A 14,702-nucleotide genomic window follows, 5' to 3' on the forward strand; every position below is an offset into this window, starting at 1 on the left:
TCATCAATGTGCCAAAGGGGCATCCTCATATTGAGGTAATACTAAATAGTAAGAAGAACCATAACTCCATTAACTATAATCCATCATTAAGTACTCTGATAGGTCTGGGGTGTATATTTTGAATGTTGAGAACATCTCATGCAAATATAGTGGCACCTCTACTTACGAACTTAATTTGTTCCGTGACCAGGTTCTTAAGTAGAAATGTTTGTAAGAAGAATAGTGATGGGCGAACCCAATGGTGTTCGCGTTCGGCAAGTTCGGATGAACTTCACGCAAAGTTCGGCCGAACTCGAACTCAAACCCGAATGGTCCGTGGCACCAAAGCTCCGCCCCCAGAATCCCATCATTTTTTATTTTAATGGATTTTTTATTTTTATTTATTTTTATTTTTATGAAAAAGGTCACCGCAGCGGCACCGCAAGCAAAGGGAGGTCCTTTCACGTAAAAATAAAAAATTTCATCCTTAGCAACCTGCCGGTATACGTGACGTCAAAGCTCTACCCCCGGAATCTCTTCATGGTAGGGATTCCCCAGCTCCTTTTGTGCCTCCCAACCAGCTGACAGTTCCCCAGTGTTCGCCTTCCTCCACCACCACCGGCGCCTGGCTCCTCCTCCTCTTCTCAGCAGATGACAGCCAGGCGGTGGCTTTAGCGGTGTTCGGCATGAACGCCGAACCAAAGCACGATTTTTAAAAAAAAATTGGGTTTGGATCTGGCATCCCGAACACCACAAAATTCCTAGGGAGGCCCCATGGAGGCTTCTCCCTGCCTTTTCCAGCCCTGTTTCCTCCCAGGAGATTCCTAGAGAGGCCCCACAGAGGCTTCTCCCTGCCTTTTCTGGCACAGTTTTCTCCCAGGAGATTCCTAGAGAGGCCCCATGGGGGCTTCTCCCTGCCTTTTCCGAGGTTCGGGTTTGTAAGTGGAATTTCAGAGGTTCGGGTTTGTAAGTGGAAAATGGTTCTTGAGAAGAGGCAAAAAAATATTGAACACCCGGTTCTTATATTGAAAAGTTCGTAAGTAGAGGCATTTGTAGGTAGAGGTACCACTGTATTCAAAATTGATGGGGGTTTGTAACCAGTCATAAAATGTAACAAGAAAGTAAGTCAGTGAAGCTGTTATTTGTGCCCTTCTGATCCCAGAAACGTACTTTTTTATATTTGTCTTTTTTCCTTGCGTAGAGGCCACAGTAACCACTATTCTTAATTTCCAAGATTCAGAGGGGCTTAAAATGGAGAAGATACTGAAATTTGTACTTTATTCACTATAATAGAAAATTTCAATTTCCTTAGACTATGAAAACATACTTTTAAATAATAACCAAATTAAAATTAAATGGAACAGAGTCTGTGGAACATAAAAAGTTATTAGCAGGATGCTGATAAGCTCACCTCAACATTACCTGTTCTCCTTTATGTCATTAAGAATTTATATTGACTATATAAAATAGTAGATAATTTATTAAGTCTTATCATGGGCTGGTAGTGCTTTTTTTAAAAAAAATGCTTATAAAAACAATTTTTTGATAATTTCAGGTTACAAGAATTGATGGAAACATTGACAATCCACCACGTTTAAAAGTAACACATAAGACCTTTGGAACACAGAATAGTAATGGAGGCATGATATACTGTCGCTTGAGCATGCCAATTGAATTTTATTCATCTTTTACCTACAATCACGGTTTCGAATTTGAGGGCTTCTACAAAAGGTTAGATATATTTTCATTCCTTTAACTGAAATCTATGTTTTTGATTCTGTCTCCTGTTTTACTTGGGGAATTATTAGTTATTTCCACTTAGTTTGTATTGTTCTATGGCATTGTTCAAATCTTTATTCCAAAATAAAGAAGACATTGATTTTTCAGCTAATAATTTTTAGTAATCAGAAATACAAAAAGGCAGGAAATAAATGTATTCTAGGCATGATTTGTCACTGAAGATCTTGATCTTTTAAAATATTTTTAAATGTATTGAAGAAGTTTGTATGGAGAAAAATTTTAAAAAATTTACCCCCCAAAAAAGATCTTGATCTTCTCCCTATGCCAGTGATGGTGAACCTTTTTTGGTTTGCGTGCCAAAAGGGTGTGCCCACACTCTTTCCCTCCCCCCCACGCATGCTCAACCCTCCTGCCCCTGCACATACGTCCAATCCCCCCCCATCCCTGCACCTGCGCACAGGTCTCCCTGAAGCCTGGGATGGTGGAAAAAAATGGCCAAATGGCAAACTGAAAGTTTTGAAAAACGGACTTCCGGTTTGCTCATTGTGTTGTTTTTCGAATTCCTGAAGCTTCCTGAAGCCCCGGAGTACAAAAAACAGAACAACAGGCAAACTGGAAGCCGTTTTTCAAAACCTCTGGTTTGCCCATCCTGAAGCCTCCAGAGAGCAAAACAGTCTTCCCCAAGGCCAAAAATCAGCTGGCTATAACACGCATGTGTTCTGGAGCTAACATAGCGCAAAACCTCACATAACCTCTAATATGGCTCCTCATGCCACCTGTGGTAGATGTGGCATAGGTCATCATGACCCTATGCTATAGCTAATCCTTCTCCTTAGCATATATATGATTTTTAATTAAAATAGTTATTGAAGTGTTCTAGGACTGCCTGAATTTGTTTTTGAAGTGACAGAATTCATGCATTACTTTTATATTTTGATTTTGTGTAGAATACATTTTATTCCATTCACCATACATAGAAATATTTTCTATTTTAGTGTTTTATACAGTCATTTACTCTATACTCTATTGACAATCTTATTACAGAAAACAGAACCAGGAAATCCCTCTTCATGCCACAACCGTAAGTATTTGGGCTTACCAAAATACAGTCGTACCTCATCTTACGAACCTAATTGGTTCCAGGGGGAGGTTCGTAAGACGAAAGGTTCGTAAGACGAAACATTGTTTCCCACAGGAAACAATGTAAAGTCAATTAATACGTGCAACCAAAAAAAAAACCCGCAAAAAAAACGCTGCCGCCCGGCTGTGACCTTTTAAAACAGCCGCGCGGCTTCCCAGCCGTCGCCCAAAGCCGAACGCCAAACCCAAACTTCCGGGTTTGGCATTCGGAGGCTGCTGGGAAGCCCCCCAGCCCGGTTGTCACCTTTTAAAACAGCCGTGTGGCTTCCCAGCAGCCTCCGAACGGTTCAGAAAAAATTTGCCTCTTCTTACGAACTTTTTTCATGTTACGAACACCAAACCCGAACTTCCGGGTTTGGCGTTCGGAGGCTGCTGGGAAGCCGCGCGGCTGTTTTAAAAGGTGATAGCCGGGCTGGAGGGCTTCCCAGCAGCCTCCCGAAGCCGAACGCCAAACCCGAACTTCTGCAGAGAGGGGGGGGGCATACAAATTTAATAAATTATTATTATTAAATTATTATTATTATTATTATTATTATTATTATTATTATTATTATTATTATTGGAAATCAATTTTGAGAAGTTAATCCAGTTATGTTCAACCATATGGTGGACTCCCACAAATCCCCACCCACAAAATTAGCCCTAATTAAGACCTTGCCTACCCCGGGTGCGGGGACTGTGGCAAGGCACATAGATAAAAAAATAAGCTAGGGTGAGAATGGGGGGATGGAACTGCCCTACTTACCATGCCTCACACACTCCAACACCTGCCTCACCTTCTGTGGCCACTTTCTGCCACTCACACGCGTTGCCCTGGCCTCCGTTTTCTCTTCAGATGCCTTCCAGAAGGCATCTGCGGCCAATAACAGAGCTCTGAATCCGGAGCTCTGTTATTGGTTGCAGATGCCTTTTGGCAAGCATCTAAAGGCGAAATGGATGCCGTGGTGATGTCTGCTAGTGATTGCAAATGGCTGTAGAAGAAGTGGGCCAGCAGCAAGCTCCTGTTGGGTGGGGCTGTTGGTGCAAACTCCGTAAAGTGAGTCAATAATTAGAATCCTCCAAAAAGAAGACCTAGCCATACATACATACATACATACATACATACATACATACATACATACATACATACATACTGTATGTATATTTATGTGTGTGTGTATATAATTTTTTAAAAGTCATCATTTATATTGTTAGTGGGTTTTATTAGCAATTTCAATAAAATTAAAATGATGTGTTAGTAGAGTTCTGTACTGCTTTGAGTAATCCATTGATATGCATAATATTTTTCATTCATGCTGATTCTATCAATGAAGTGTATGACTCTCTTTTTTTATTATGGAATGTATTTTCTCTTAAGAAAATTTTCTGTAGCATTGTATTAATATTTATATTTGTCATTCCAGTATTACTACTCAGTGAAGATTTTTGCTGGTCAAGACGCATCTTCAGTCTGGATTGGTTGGGTAACTCCTGACTACCACTTTTACAGTGAACATTTTGACCTAAATAAGAATTGCACAGTAACAGTTACTTTGGGAGATGAAAGGGGAAGAGTCCATGAAAGGTTTGGGCTTATAAATTACCTAATCTATAAATTCCTTCCTTCCTTGCTTCCTTGCTTTCTTCCTTCCTTCCTTCCTTCCCTCCTTCCCGCCTGCCTGCCTGCCTATCTACCTACCTCAAGAATAATGATTATTGAAACAATATTTTAAACAATAATGTATGCTTTGTATCAATAAAATTTAACAATTACTTTATAAAGGAGAACAATTTTAACTATATGGTATAAACCAGTGATCTCCTGAATTTGGACCACCAAATTTATAATTTTAAATCCCACAGACCACTTGGGGGTGAGCTTCCCTCCCTTCTCACCTTCCCTTCCCTTCTTTCCTTTCCTTCCCTCCCCCTCCCCTTTTCCTTTCCTTTTTTCCCCTCCCCTCTCCTCCTTTCCCTTCCCCCCTTTCGTTCTTTCCCTTCCTGCCCTCCCCCTTCCCTCCTTTCTTTTCTTTTCTTTTCCTTTCCTCCCCTCCCCTCTCCTGCCCTTCCCTTTCCTTCCCTTCCTTCCCTTCCCCTTTTCCTTTTCTTTCCTTCTCACCTGTCTCCTCCCTTCCTTTTATCTCCTCCCTTCCCTTCCCTTTCTTCTCCTCCCTCCCCTTTCCTTTCCTGCACCCAGATGAGGAGCTGCTTCTTGTCTCCTGCCAATTGGGGCTCAGAGCGGTGAACCACATCCAGGAAGCACTACAGCAGAGAGAAGCAGATGAAGTCTGCTTCTTTGCTGTCCATTGCAGACACTAGATCGTCCCCCTGCAAACTCTCGTCTCTTGAGGAGCCCAGCCAAAGTCTCCCACACTGCTTCAGCGAGTGCTTCTCGAGAGATGAAAGATCTGGCATCTGCAATGGACAGCAAAGCTAAGATTGATCCTGGGTGCTTCTCTCTACTAACAGGCGGCCAAGCTAACTGCCTGAAGGACCCTAGCCTATCACTGGGAGTCAAAGCATTGAAGCATAAGCAGCACAGGACTTTGGTCGAGCTCACTGAGAGAAATGCAAAGATTTCTCTGCGGACCACCAGAATTTTCTCACGGACCACCAGTGGTCTGTGGACTACTGGTTGGTGACCACTGATATAAATGGTAGAGTAGAGTAGAATAGAATAGAATAGAATAGAATAGAATTCTTGATTGGCCAATAGTGATTGGACACACAAGGAATTTGCCTTTGATTCATATGCTCCAAAGCATATTTGGTGCATAGCGATCCATATTTGGGTAATTTAACCAACTCCTTAAAGTCACTCTGACTTTAATTTCAGTTATAATTTAGTTATGGAATAGTATTTTAATAAATTAATAGTGTAAAAAAATCTTTAAAAATTGCTTTGTACTAGTTACAGTATCTGACAATAAACATTTAGATGGATCTTTTGGCTGATCCTAGAAATACAAAATTAACTAGATTTTAATTAATCCTTAATTGTTATAGAAGTCTAATGCCTGATGTTCACTGAACTTACTTTCTAAACATTGGTGATAATTACCAGATAGTTTAGGAAAGCTATAGAGCCTCCATCTTCAGCTTTATTTATTTTATTTCATCTTTGCTTTGCTTTGCTATTTATTTATTTATTTATTTTATTTATTTATTTATTTTTATTATTTTATTATTTTATTTTTTATTTATCAAATTTCTATAAATTCTTTGTGATTTTTCTCTTTCCATAGAGCACAGCAAGCTATTCTACATAAATATATATATTTAAATAAATCTTTGGGCAATACTTAACATTCCATTGTTTTCTGGGTGCTTTCTTTCAGTGTAAAACGTAATAATTGCTATCTGGTTTGGGGAGGAGAATCATTTGTTAATTCTCAAAGATCAAATCGTGGTAATGTTGATCTAGAAATTGGATGCCTTGTTGAATTAGCTACTGGGATGTTGTCATTCACAGCCAATGGAAAGGAACTGGGAACTTTCTATCAGGTATCAATATTTTTTCCACAAAATTCCAGTTTTCGTGTTTTAATTTTTATGAATTAATTTTTTATGAAAATATCAGATCATTATCTATGTTTATATTGAGTAGGTTGTACAGTTTAAATTATGGTATAGGGTCTCCTGCCTGAGCAGGGGGTTAGATTTGAACACCTCAAAGATCTCTTCAAGCTCTATTCTGATGAATTGATATGATAAATTTTGACCGCACCATTGTAACTTTATAAGAAGGTTTATTTCTCATACTAGAAGAAAATAATCAAGGGCTCCCTCAAATCTGCTGGTTAATCATTTGAAATTATATTGGAGTTTCTGCATATATTGTATATAGCAAATTCTATCACACATTCCTGTACTAATGAATTAATACTGGTTATGGTTAATGTAATTGTTTATAATCAAAGTTATGATGTATGGGTATTATTTAACATGTGTGTTTAGTTGGAGAGCAGCTTTTGAAATTTGTTGAAAATGCATTATTGTTATATCCTATTTTAGTAAACTGTCCAATAGTTATTATTTGCATATAGTAATAACAGTGGATCACAAATAAGCCTTCATTTAAAAAAACAATTGTAAACTAAATCTAAATATAGATCTACTTGAGGATTAAAATTCCTCCCAGATTGGAGCGGTTTGCCCAAACCGGTAGCGACCTGCTGTTGACGTCATGATGATGTCATGGTACCGGTTCTGTTGGTGCTGGTCCATGGGGCACTGCCATCTTTTTTAAAAAAATGTTTTCAATTTTTAAATTTTTTTTTAAATATTATTTTTAATTTTTTTTCCTCTGAGCATCATTTGAGATTGAATCAATTATTTTTAGTGTGTTCAATGACCAATACCGAAGTAATAAACATTTTGGAAAAGGAATATGCCTGATAATATGGTATAATATTCCATCCTTTGGCATTCTTGATATTTAACAGTTCTGTAAAATGTAGCTGAATCCATTAAATTCTTAGTTTCTGCCATTTGAAGATACATTTGTCCAATGAAGATTTAGACAGTCACTATAACGACATTTCTACTCTGTTTCACTTCAATGATTATTTTGTAACATTAAATTGCAAGAATGTGTATTTCCACATCCCTACACTGTTTGGAGTTTTTATTTTGGGAGTGGGGGTTCCATTATATGTAACTAATCTCAATACTAACTTTTCAATTAGTATGCGCCAGTGCACATAGCCTTCACACATTAGATAGAAATAAATAGAGGCTGACGTTTTCTGGCTCCAGGCAATAATGTTTTAAATATTGATTCTAAGATTCATTCCAGTATCTTCTACATCTATTCTTTTCTTTACAAATTAGGTTTATGTGTCAACCAGAATAAATCTTTCCAGAGCTCATTGTCATATGTCAAATTTATAGGAGTGGTAATTGATTTTTATCTAGGACAAAATTTTCTTGTATGTTCAAGTGGTTTATTGTGTCACCTCTTAAGAACATCAAGTACACTTAATTTTGAAGATTTTCAGTCTAAAGTTTTCAATAGTAGCAAATATTTATCTTCATGCACCTTCGCTTTTGACTCTGTAATAATGATTTATCAAGATGATATTCCAGTTAGACATAAATTAAAGAGGCATACCTCTTTTTTTCTAAATGCAGTACAGTATTCTACTACTCTGTTTCCCCCAAAATAAGACATCCCCTGTTAATAAGCCCAATTGGGCTTTTTGAGTGCATGGCAATAACGCAAAGCGCTTAATTCAGGGTTCAAAAAAATATAAGACAGGATCTTATTTTCAGGGAAACACAGTATTTTTGTGCCCAATCCTCTTAAACACAAAGATCTTCCTGGTTGGCGAGAAGGAGTGAAGCAGCTGCAAGGAGGATCTCCTCCCTGGGTTTGCTTTTTTCCTCCGATCTGCGAGACCTTTCGGGGCACAGTTTGCTTGGAGGGCGACATGGAGGATGAGGGATTATTCGGGTGCCGATTGCTAAAGGCGTTTTGCAATCGGTGCGAAGGACACCCTCTCTATCGGAGACCGGAGCGCCCGTCTCAGCTGTCACCAGTATGGCGGGTCTGAAACTTCAAGGAGCCACCACAGAGGGAAGCAAGTGAGAAATACAGATCTTTCCAAAAATTCCTTAAGATTATACTATGTACTGCATTTGGAAGAATTTATTAGAACATCCTTTTTTTTTAGTATGAAAAGCATAAAATTACTTTAATTTTTAAATAGACTGCCCTGACAGGAGATCAAGAAAACATCGTAAAAATCAGTAAAAAGCGGGGACAGTGAAGTGGTGAAAGCCAGCAACCCATTTCGATCGGGGGCTGGGTAACCAGAATGTTCTGATCTTGGAAGGGAGTTAAAAAATTTTTTTCCCAAAGACAGTGTTTAACTCAGATTTTTGGAACCATAGAACTGCACAACATTGAAGCACATAGACATTGATTTTGTACTGTATGTGGAGTCAGGAATTGGACTCAAGATCCTGATAAATAGAGCGAGCAGAGGGAAATTCCTTTACCCTCCTCACACCTTTTTCCAGATTGCTGACAACCGTGGAATTTGAGAAAGAAGGATTTCGTGGGGATTGTTTACCTCTAAACATTAGAACGTTTAAAAACTTGGAAACCGGGCGAGAGAGCTGACAGAGGGAGAGGAGTACCGAGATTTGTGACTTCTACTACCGAAAGCAGACGTTGAGAAGAAATAATTTGAGAGACCTTGAAGCGAGGAGCAGAGAAGCCCGGGGGAGAGCCAGAACAGAGACGTCAGCATAGACTATTAAATAACCTCTAAGTGCCTAAGCAACAAGCAATAAGAAGAAAGAAGATACAACGCTCCCTGTATTTTACACGTTTGCCTATAATTTTCCTGTCTTTTTCTCACTTTCCTGATTACCTGTTATAATATATAATAATATATATAATATAGATATAGACACATAAAATAGACAATAAGATTTAGAACTAGAATTGAAATTTAAAGTACATTATCCTTAGGAATATTTCAATTGTTGTTGTTTTTTCCCCCTTCTTTCCCTCTTAGTACCCTACATAGATAAGATAGAATTGTGACACCAATAGTTAAAGTAAGCATTTTTCAATTGTTTCATTTATTACTTTATTTTTAAAAGTATCTCAAGTGTTTTTCTTTGTATCTTTATTACTCTAGATTGGAATAAGATAGGAATAAGATAGGAAACTATAGAAGCATAGATTAAACTAGAACTACAAATATTGACAAGAATTAGAATTGAATTGTATAGAAAATAAGTTTATAAGTTTATAAGTTTATAAGTTTATAAGTTTATACCATTATAGTAGTTAAGATACTTACATTGTTATTTACATTGTTATTTGCAAAGGAACGTAGAATCATTTAATTAATTATAAACTAGAAAGCTGACCACAAAAAGTTAACTAGTGAATGAAATATAGCAAGAATTATTAATCTGCTTAAACATTTTTTCTTTCATCTCCCATGGTGATCTGGAATAGAATATTTACTATATTAGAAAAGCAAAATCAGATTATAAAAGAGATGGCCAGCTACCAACCCAAAGGTGGTAAAAAACCACAACAACAATAAATACAGCTTCCCCTGCCTCTCAAAGGCAAATAGATGAGATGTTAAATGTAGAGAAGGAAAAAGAGAGTACATTATTGATGCAAAACATGAATAAAACTTTAACAGTAATGCAGGAGACCATGTTGAAACTGCAGGAACTGATTACAAATAATCATGTAGAACTCAAAACTGATATACGGAGATTAGAAAACCGACTGGAATCCGCACAAGCGGAAACACAAAAAAATGAGGAAAAAATAATGATAGTAGAAAAAAGGACAGAACAAAATGAAAAAAAAATTGGAACAGGTCAATCAAAAACTCATAGAATCTCATAGAGAGCTTGGAAATTCATTGATTCAATTGGAATTAGAGAGATCATCCTATTTCTTAAGATTTCAAAATGTGGTAGAGGCAGAAAATGAAAATCTTGGGGAGATTATGACAACAATAATCGCAGGGATATTACAAACTAACAGAGAGGAAGTCATAAACGAATTAGATGAAATATTCAGAATTAATACTAATTATGCGAGAAGACACCGATTACTCAGGGAAATACATTTAAGATTCGCTAGAAAGATCACAAGAGACAGGGTATACGCAGTGTCTAGAGAAGGGAAAATGAAATATAAAGGTAGAGAGCTAAATATCCTGAAACAAATTCCCAGAAAGATTAGAGAACGAAGAAGAGAATATAGAAATTTAGCCTCCCTCCTGAACAAAAAGGAAATAACATTTAGATGGATTACTCCAGAGGGGATGATGGTAAAAATAGAAGGAAGGAGAGTAAAAGTCAACAATGCGGAAAAAGCACAAGAGATATACGAACGAATAACTGCCCTAGACTCCGAATTAGAAAGTGGAGATAGACTAGAATCAAGCAAGGAAGAGGATATAGAAACAGACGGACAAATAGACAGAAAGCAAGGACCAGAGGAAACAGAGAGAGGAAAGGAGAAGGAAGAAGGGGATCACAAACGGCAGCGGCAGCAAATAAACAAAACTAGCTTTCTTGCTTTAACTTTTTTCCTCCCTAGGAGGAATACTTAACTAAATGCTTTCAGATATCAAACTGATTTCAATAAATATAAATGGCCTTAATAACAATTGTAAGAGAAAAAAGGTCTTTTCCAAACTCCTAAACCAGAAACTACAGATAATATGTTTGCAAGAAGTGCATATCAAATTAGCACATAAGAAATTCTTAGAATATACAAAATTAGGGGAATTACATGCTTCATTAGATGAAAATGAAAAAAAAGGGGAGTGGCCACATATGTGAAGAAAGAACTAAAACCAAAAGAAATTAAAACGGATCCCAAAGGAAGATATACAATGACGGAAATTGAAATATTAGGGGGAAAAATATTACTGGTGAACATATACACCCCGAATCAAGAGTTAAAACCATTTTATAAAAATATACATCAAATTTTGCTTGAAACTAAACAAACCCTTTTTTTAGTGACTCACATAAACACAGCTACAAGAATTGCAATAGCGCAAACATGGAAGAACGAACAGACTCCCAATGTAAATTTAATAATAGCCAAGATATATACATGTGCAGAAATGGACGAGATGACAAACCTACTTAAGGGAAACAGAATCAATGAAACTAAAAGCATGTGGAACAATTGGCACGAGTGGATTCAAAGGAAATGATTTGTATAATTCTATACAAAATAGCAGTACAAACCTTTAAAAAAATGAAAATACCATTTGAATGTTTTTACCATGTTTTGCATTGCATAGTATTAAGTTAATATTATCTATATAACAACTGTAACCGGTAAAAAAGTTGGATAAGACCTGTAAACTGTATAAACAAATTGTGATATATGTATCTATAAAACAATAAAAAGATTTGGGGGGAAAAAAAGATGTGTGACACTAAAATCAGATTTATTACATTCATTATCTGTGAGCTCTCTGTCTAATGACATGAAACATTATCAGTTTATTTATAGCATCAGCTTATTTGCATATATCTAAAAAACCACTCAGAATTTAATTTCAAAGATTGTTATTTTCTTTTAGGTTTATTTTAGTTTATTTGGTACAATTTCTAATTTTACTTTTTCTGCCCAGACTTAATGTGTATTTTCTACAATTTTGGTCCAGGTTTTGTAATTTGTACTCTCCAGTTCTTTCCATTTCAGGATTTGTACTGAGACAATACTGAAGTATTTGATTCCATGGCTGTTCATTTTGGTGATATTCACTTTCTTTTATGATTGACATATTATCAATGATTCACTGTTTATTGTTTCATTGCACAATTCTCTCTTCAGTACCATGCTCCTTTCCTTTTGTTAAATTGTGGGAATAATGACTCTGGAGACTAATTCTTCAACACTGTTTATTAGGCAACTCTATATACAACCAGCAACTAGCTATCTGACAGGAGGCCCTTTTATAGGTAGCTGTCAAATGCTTTAACCAATAGCATTTGAGGATTCTTCTCACTCAAATACTGGATCTGAGTGGAACCATTCTAGCTGTCAATACATCACATCTTTCCTTCCCCTTCCCCTTTTCCTTTCCTTTGCAATAGTGAATTATTTTTTATAATTTAAAGTTGCGATAATTAAAAATAAGTGTTTGCTTTTCTTAAGAAAATGTAAATTGAACAAATTTAACTTAACAATTATTCATATTTGTTCAATTGGGAATGATGTTTCTCAATTCCCGCAAAATCTGATCCACTTCTTAATTTATTTTGCAATATCTCTTTTCATTTTGCAGTTACATAAAGTAGGTCGGATAATTACATTTGTATATAGGATCTGCATTCAGAAATGTCTAAGAACCAAATAATGAATATCAAATCATAACCTATTTGTGTTATGTACACATATCAGACTCTTATGCACATAGGTGATTCCCCCCCCGTATCTATATGATTTTAATAGAAATATTATAACTATTATATCATAAGTTAATCTGCCCATGATTTATGAATATTAATGTATACTCAAAAGAAACAGAGAAACTTGGCCATCATCCCAAAGCAGGATTTGAAAAGTTATTATTATAAAGTAGGCATTATTTTATAACCATTAGCAGAACAGAGCACATTTTCCTTGATATATTTTCAATTCCTCATCATGAATCTTTTTTTCACATTTTATGGGCAATATTTTTACTTATTGATTATATGTCCACCCATGAATAATTCACTGTTTTATTGCAGAGGGATTGTACATAAAATGCAAAGTAAAATGCATATATATGGACATGCAGTACAGTGGTACCTCTACTTACAAACTTAATTCGTTCCATGACCAGGTTCTTAAGTAGAAAAGTTTGTAAGAAGCAATTTTTCCCATAGCAATCAATGTAAAAGCAAATAATGTGTGTGATTGGGGAAACCCCAGGGAGGGTGGAGGCCCTGTTTCCTCCCAGGAGATTCCTAGAGAGGCCCTATGGAGGCTTCTCCCTGGGTTTTCCAGCCCTGTTTCCTCCCAGGAGATTCCTAGAGAGGCTTCTCCCTGCCTTTTCCGGCCCTATTTCCTCCCAGAAGATTCCTAGAGAGGTCCCAGGGAGGCTTCTCCATGCCTTTTCTGGTTATAGTTTTGGAGGCTCGGATTTGTAAGTGGAAAATGGTTCTTGAGAAGAGGCAAAAAATTCTTGAACACCCGATCCTTATCTAGAAATGTTTGTAAGTAGAGGCATTCTTAGCTAGAGGTATCATTGTATTTTTACAACAGATTTTATTCTAATCCATTCCTGCATTATATTGGTTTTCTGGAGTCATTTAAATCAGTTCACTTTGATCTCTGGATACAACTTGTAGCAAAACTTTTCTTGATCTCCTATGCTCATTTAATTTTCTGCCCACTGGAAGCTGTATTTTTTAATATGCTGAATAGCTACCACGTTTGTTTTACTTATTTGCATGATGGGATCACATACAACTTCATAGCTGCCATGAATAGCTGCCATGCTTGTTTTACTTATTTGCATGATGGGATCACATACAACTTCATTGTCAGTGCTGTCTGCTGGGAACATTGCTGCTATCAATATAATCCTAGGCCAAATCTATCACATTTTGTGCTATTGCAGGATTTTATCCTTTTATGTGAATATTTATAAATTGATAAATAAATACAACAGTATTCTGCTCTTGAAATTATTTTTCGTAGTTTTTTGTATATTGCTGCTACTAGGCTTATGTTGCATTTTAATTCTTTTTTCAGGTTGAGCCAAACACAAAACTATTTCCAGCTGTTTTTTTACAGCCGACGAGCACAAACCTGGTACAGTTTGAACTGGGTAAATTAAAGGTATTTTTTAAACAAATTAAAATCAATAGATGTTGTGGCTTTTTAGTAAATTCAAACAGGCAAACTGTGTTAACTACCTATCAGCAGAGTCTTAGATAAAAATAACTTTTTATTATTGTTAAGCAAAATGATTCATGAATAATCACAGACAAATATTTAACCTTAGGGATAATTTCTGCTTCTATTATCAGTTTTCCCCAAACAATATAGAGTTGCAAAACAGTAGGGGTCAAGACAATATTTCGGCAAGCTGTAGTACTTTTGAATTTCCTGTTTATTTACAGTGTACTTGAGTGTTATTACCAGAGCATGGTAATAATTTTCTCACATTTAAGGAATGTGAAGCCAATGGTTTTATATTTAGTTAGAAAAATAAACAGGACAGTATAGCAATAGCAATTAGATTTATATACCACTTCACAGTGCATTACAACCCCCTCTAAGAAGTTTACAGAGTCAGCATTTTGCCTCCAACAATCTGGGTCCTTGTTTTACTGACCATGGAAGGATGAGAATTGAA

The 14,702-nt window shown here is 36.4% G+C and overlaps 1 protein-coding gene across 3 annotated transcripts in view; it reads left to right on the plus strand.

The window, feature by feature from the left end:
• RYR3 (ryanodine receptor 3) overlaps nt 1-14,702 on the plus strand; it is a 285,326-nt gene that overhangs the window by 97,401 nt on the left and 173,223 nt on the right. For all 3 annotated transcript variants that reach the window (XM_070756567.1, XM_070756561.1, XM_070756554.1), the window contains exons 26-31: nt 1-35; nt 1,535-1,710; nt 2,764-2,800; nt 4,263-4,423; nt 6,177-6,342; nt 14,096-14,182. The exon at nt 1-35 is cut by the window's left edge and continues 174 nt beyond it. In XM_070756567.1, the coding sequence (XP_070612668.1) occupies nt 1-35; nt 1,535-1,710; nt 2,764-2,800; nt 4,263-4,423; nt 6,177-6,342; nt 14,096-14,182 (662 nt within the window). The remainder of the gene's footprint in view (nt 36-1,534; nt 1,711-2,763; nt 2,801-4,262; nt 4,424-6,176; nt 6,343-14,095; nt 14,183-14,702) is intronic.

This window comes from Erythrolamprus reginae, chromosome 1, assembly GCF_031021105.1.
Source record: "Erythrolamprus reginae isolate rEryReg1 chromosome 1, rEryReg1.hap1, whole genome shotgun sequence".
Lineage (NCBI taxonomy): Eukaryota > Metazoa > Chordata > Lepidosauria > Squamata > Dipsadidae > Erythrolamprus > Erythrolamprus reginae.